Consider the following 6,012-nt stretch of genomic DNA (forward strand, 5'->3'; position numbering starts at 1 on the left):
TTCCCCCTCCCCCTCCCGGCGGGACCCACTACGCACGCGCGGGTGGGGGGCGAAGTCGTGTGCTTATTGGCCCAGCGGGCGGAAAGGGGTGGAGCGTCCGCAAAGATGCGGCGCTGAATGGCGACGCGGGTGTAGGGGGAGGGGCTAGCCTTGCAGATCGGCGCTGGTTGGCGCAGAGGAAGGGAGGGCGGGATGTTTACCGCAGAGTCGGCGCGGATTGGCGGAGCGCGCGGAAGAGGCGGGCTTTCGGCCCAGCCGCTGCACTGATTGGGTCGGAGCCAGGCCGCGGCGAAGCCGGTTTGCCGACATTCCAGGGAGGAGGCGGGCTCTTCCCGCAGGGGCACGACGCCCATTGGTCCAAAACGCGGAACTGCGCGAGGCCTTGTTCACAACAGCGACCCCTATTGGGTGAAGAGAGATCGAGCGGCCGGCTCGCAGCCGCCGATTGGTGAATACTAACAGGGGCGGAGTAAGGCTGGCTAGCGACCCCTGGGATTGGTGGGAACGACCCATAGGCTCGGTGAGATTGGCTGAAACCCCGGAAGAGGCCAAACCCCCGTGGGCTGATTGGCCGAACGTGTTGCTATGGCCGGCGGGGGGTTCAAGGTTCAAACGGGGACCTCTGGCCCGGGCAAGCGGGGAGCGGTTACCATGACAACACCCGACCAGGGGCGTCGAAGGCCCCGCCCATCCCGGGGCTAAGATGGCTCCTCTCACCCCTCTGCTGAGAGGGCCCTGCCTCACACCAGGCTGAGCCCAGGGGGTTCACCCCACAGCAGCCAAGATGCCCTCCCTCTCTCCCTCCCAGCAACCCACCAAGCTGAGGATAAATGGCTGCTCTCACACCAGTGGGCCACAACAGCTGCCCTCATATTCACCCAAGCCTGGGGGCGAGCGGGCCCTCCTCAGGTTCCAGTGACTCCAATCCAGCCACCTCCCTTCCACCAACCCACAGCCAAGACGGCCGCCCCTCGCCCCCACAGCCGCCCCCATTCGCCCGCCCACGCCAGTTTAGCCCCTGGAGAATGCGGAGGGAGGGGTCCCTGAAATACCGAGGGGGACGAGACATCCCGGCAGGATACTAGGATCCCTCAACCTACGCCAAAATGGCTGCCCTTTGCCCACCTGTGCCAGGGGCTCTCCTCCATCACTCCCCGTATTGGGGTGGCAGTGGCAAAGCTGCCCCCCAACCCGTCCCAGGCCACGATGTAGTCACATGGAGGGCAGAGGTGACGGTGACTGGGAAGCAGGGAAGCTGCTAAACTCCATTTTATTCAAATCCACAAACTGAAGAACAGGGAAGCGTGGGACGGGGCAGCGGGGGAGGAGGCCCCCTGGCCCCCGAGAAGGCTCAGAGGCCGATGGTGTAGGAGCGCCCAGTCGGGTTGTGCAGGGCCGAACAGGCAGGCGCCGTCACGGCCCACTCGTACCACACCTTCTTGGCGTTGGTGCAGCGCCAGAAGGACACGCACACCCGCTCGCCCGCCTGCACTGCCAGCGGCTGCTGTGGGGGGACAGGGGCGGAGGACAGGTTAGCTCCAGGGACCCCAGAGATCCACCCCTCTCCCCGCTGACCCCAGTGCCGGGGGCAGCAAGGGGAAGAGATGATGCCATAAACCAGCCCTGCCCCTCGGCATCTCCCCACATGTCCCTGGAGCAGCATGGTCAGAAGGAGGGTCACTGGCAGGGAACAGAACCCAGGCATCATAAGTGTGGGATCTGCCCCTCCATGATTCGGTGGGGACCCAGGCATCCTAAGTACTGGGATGTGCTCCCCCATGACTGAACAGGAACCCAGGCATCCTAGATATGGGATATGCCCCCCCCATGATTGAATGGAGGACCTCCATGACTGAATGGGAACCCAGGTGTCCCATATATAGGAGTGACCCCTTTGCTAACATGGGTTCGGGTGGAACCCAGGCATCCAGGAGCCTTACCTTGATGGGGAAGAAGATGGGGAACCAGGAGAACATGCCTGGGGAATGCGTCTCAGGGCGGATGCCTGCAGGAAGCAGGGAGAGGGGTAAGTGGCATGTGGGGTCCCTGCCCCCCATCCATTCCCCCCCCTGCCCCTGGCACTGACTGAGCGTGATGTCGCCATAGAGGGTGGTCTCGAAGTAGCCGGCAAAGCCATGTAGCACCGTGTTCACCTCCACACTGAACTCCAGCATGCGGTACCGGCTATTGTCCCGCTCTGTATCTGCCCATGAAGCATAGTTAGGGGTATGGCCAAGGCAGGCCCTGCCCTCTGTCTTGGGAGGCGGGGTCAGCACAAATCCCACCCCCTTTTGCTGCTGGGGGAGTGGCCTGCTCAAGCCCTGCCCACTCCAATGCCCAATCAGGTGGTTGACTTGAGAGGGTGGGGCTAATATAGGCCCCACCCACTGTGCTGCAGGTAGGTGGGGCTAACCCAGGCCACACCCCTTCCCCACAGCGAGGGAACACTGCCCTGGGGAGGGGCAGGCTAGACAAGGCCCAGGGAGGCGGGGCCAGGCCAGGCCACACCCCCTTCTAGGAGGAGCGGGGCTGGGGGGACCTACCTGAGTTAGGGTGGTGGAAGGAGAAGCAGGGCTGGGGCGGTGCCAGCTGGTGGAAGTTGTGGAGCCGAACGACATAGGGCATCTCAAACTGCGCCTGTGTGGACAGACGAGAAGAGGGACAGGGGACAGATCTGGTCAGCAATCTGCCCATCCCGCAGCGCCCCACGTGCACCCTAAGGTGGCTCCTCTAGGCCCGGGCCAGGGTGCAGTGGGTAGGGCTATGTGGCAGCGGCCAAGGCTCACCTCAGGGTCACGGTCCTTCTCGCGGCAGGCCCGCACCTCATTGTAGAGCTTGGAGGAGCTGATGGGTGCCAGGAAGGACGTGTAGTCACAAGGGATGCTCACACCACCCTCTGGAAGGGGTCAGGAGGGGGTCAGATGGAGGGCAGGGGGCATCCCATGGCTGCTGCCCTCCCCCACAGCCTCCCCCTCATACCTCTCAACCCTATAGCCCCACCATACCTATCCCCCTCCATGACCTCTGACCCAGTCAGCCCCAACTATACCCCAATCGCCTCCCATATGCCACCCCCCTCTCAAACTCTAAACCCCCTGACCCCTGCTATAGCCTTGCCCCACCATATCCCACCCTCCTCCAAAACCCTAACTCACCCAGGCCTCTGCTGTAGGTTCTCCAACCCCCAATGCTGAGCTCTGCCCCACCTCATCTCCCCCCTGCCGCCCCGCACCCTTGAGGCAGTGCTGCGCCCCGTCCAGGCACTCCGGCGACAGCTCGTTGTCAGCGAAGGAGCCCAGCAGCTCCGAGACCACCACGTCGGCCTGCTCCGGCGCCGCCCACTCCCGCATGTCCCGCGACACCACTGTCACCTGCGAGCCCCACTCCTCATATTGCCAGCTCTCCAGCCTGCAGCACAGCATGCCAGAGGTTAACCCAGCAGCCCCATCAACTGGTAGCCCCACCCCACCCCAAGCTCGCAGCACCCAAGGGGTTAACCTGGGGAACTTGTCCCCCTCTCTCAGCTTGCCAGTCCATGGAAGAGTAATCCCCGACAGCTCCCCAGCCCATGGCACACAAGGGGTTAACCATGCCCCCTCCACCCCACCACCAGGCCTATGGCACTCAAGGGGTTAATCCAAGAAGCCCCCACCCCATACCTGGTCTCCAAGGGGGGGGGGAAATTAAACCAAGAGCCCTGCCCCCCAACATCTGCAGCACATGGCACCCAAGGGGTTAACACAGGGCTGAGGACACTGGCACATGGAGTATGGAGACACTGGGAAGTACTGGGAGACCTGGGATACCTCAAGGCAGGGGGACACTGGCACAGGGAGTATGGAGACACTGGGAAGTACTGGGAGACCTGGGATACCTCAAGGCAGGGGGACACTGGCACAGGGAGTATGGAGACACTGGGAAGTACTGGGAGACCTGGGATACCTCAAGGCAGGGTATGGAAGCACTGATGGGGGAAAACACTACCCGTTTATTCTGGTACCTGCTGATGGGCACCCAGTGACACTCCACCACAGGGCTGAGGGTTCTGGGGGAGAGTGTATCATCACTGGGATGTACTGGGAGAACTGGGCCACTCCAGGATATGGAGATAGGGATACTGATGGGAGGAAACCCACCATCTGATCACTCGGGTCCCTACTGATGGACGCTCAGCCAAACCCAGCCACCGAGCAGAGAATACAGGAGTACAGAGTCACCAGGATGTACTAGGAGAACTGGGGCAACCCCGGGCATGAAGACAGGCACTGATGCAGGACCAATACTGTCCTCTAGTTCCTACTGATGGACGCATGGCAACATGCCCCCATGGGGCTGGGGATTCTGAGGCAGGGAACACTGGGATACTGGGATGTACTGGGAGAACTAGGGCACCCCAGGGTAGCAAAACAGAAACACCGATGGGGGAAAATTAACTGCTCATTCACTCTACTCCCTACTAATAGACACTTTTTGACACTCCATCACAGGTCTGGGGCTTCTGGGGCAGGAAGCTGGGGGTCACTGGAATGTACCGGAGCACCCCAGGGCAGTGGAAAAAGGGCACTGATGCGGGAAAGCCATGGCCTATTCATTCTGGCCCCTACTGATGGGCACAAAGGCAGAGAGCACAGGGTTTCCTGCAGACACTCACGTGACGATGGCATTGGGATTCTTCTCAACAGCGTAGACACGGACCCGGCGAGCAGCCTGGCGCGAGGCCCGGAGCGTGGCATGCACCAGGGGCCCCCGCCCTGCTCCCAGAACCATCACCACCCTGTGTGCACATGGGGAGGCACCACTCAGGGACTGAGCAAAACAGGATGGCACTGGGGTCCCGCATCAGGTGGATGGGGGCACAAGAGACATGTTTACTCTGGCCCCTACCAATGAACCCACAGCTAGACTCTGGCTGAGCTAGGGATACTGAAGCAGGGGGGGAAAGAGGGAGGCACACTGGAGCTGGGAGATGAGAGGCACCAGGGTACCTCAGGGTACGGGCACTGCTGAGGGGAGACAATGTCTGTTCACTCTGGTCCCTACTGAGGGACACTTGACTGCATTCTGCCTCAGGGCTGGGGATAATGGGGCAGGAAGCAGGGGGAAACTGGGGAGGTACTGGGGGTGGGGGGTTACTGGGTCTAGGAGCCGCAAAGCATAGTGATATCCCAAGGCAGAAGTTTCGTTGGCAGGGAAAACGTTATCCATTCACTCTAATCCCTACTGAGGGACACTCGGCTGCACTCTGCTGGGGACAGTGAGGCAGGCAGCAGGGGAAAGGTAGGGAGATACTGGGAAAAGAAGGAAGAGGGCACTGGCAGAAGGAACTGGGTAGCACTGGGATGGCCCAGGGCATGAGGTACTGGGAGGCACTCACTGCACATTAGTGTCCTTCTCTTCCTCGGGTACCCGGTCCAGCAAGCATCTGTAGATAGCCTGAGGAGTGGGAAGTGAGGGTGAGATGCAACTGAAGCCCCACCCCTTTCTAAAAGCCCCTCCTACCCCATACCTCCCATTCTGTCCTGGCCAATAGCAACCCCATACCAGGTAGATCCCCTATTCCTCAGGCCCCACCCAGCTCCTAAAGACCGGCCCCCTTTTGGCACCCACCCCTGCCCCTGCCCCCTCCTTGCAGGCCACACCCACCTGCTGGTACTGTGAGTATTTGATAGGGTCCTTCTCAAAGACCTCGTAAGTCTGTGACTCCAGGTTGTCCATCAGGGGCTGGGGGTAGAGCACAGAGTCAGCATGGCCCTGCCCCTTCCTCCCCCATTCACTCTGGTCCCTACTGATGGCTGCTGAGTTGTGATCTGGCCCAGAGCAAGAGCATGCAAAAGGGGGGAGGGGAAGATGAGCCCACAAGAGCCCCCAGCACAGATCCAATTCATCTCCTCCTCCCCTGGGCTGGGGTAATAACACCCCCCAGCCCAACTGCCCCACAACAAGCTCCCCAATTAAGTTAATGGACCCTCCCCAGCTCCATGATACCCCTTGCCTGCCACCCAACACCCCACC

At 61.3% G+C, this 6,012-nt stretch overlaps 1 protein-coding gene across 1 annotated transcript in view; it reads right to left on the bottom strand.

Moving 5' to 3' along the window:
• Positions 1-1,259: 1,259 nt before the first annotated feature.
• PRMT5 (protein arginine methyltransferase 5) overlaps positions 1,260-6,012 on the bottom strand; it is an 8,563-nt gene continuing 3,810 nt past the window's right edge. Inside the window, exons 8-16 of the mRNA XM_014526177.2 lie at positions 5,644-5,728; positions 5,375-5,433; positions 4,652-4,774; positions 3,233-3,408; positions 2,787-2,896; positions 2,544-2,637; positions 2,087-2,203; positions 1,941-2,005; positions 1,260-1,504 (exon numbers count right to left, since the gene is read on the bottom strand). Of these exons, the coding sequence (XP_014381663.1) occupies positions 1,352-1,504; positions 1,941-2,005; positions 2,087-2,203; positions 2,544-2,637; positions 2,787-2,896; positions 3,233-3,408; positions 4,652-4,774; positions 5,375-5,433; positions 5,644-5,728 (982 nt within the window). The 3' untranslated portion in view covers positions 1,260-1,351. The remainder of the gene's footprint in view (positions 1,505-1,940; positions 2,006-2,086; positions 2,204-2,543; positions 2,638-2,786; positions 2,897-3,232; positions 3,409-4,651; positions 4,775-5,374; positions 5,434-5,643; positions 5,729-6,012) is intronic.

This window comes from Alligator sinensis, unplaced genomic scaffold, assembly GCF_000455745.1.
Source record: "Alligator sinensis unplaced genomic scaffold, ASM45574v1 scaffold128_1, whole genome shotgun sequence".
Taxonomy (NCBI): Eukaryota; Metazoa; Chordata; order Crocodylia; family Alligatoridae; genus Alligator; species Alligator sinensis.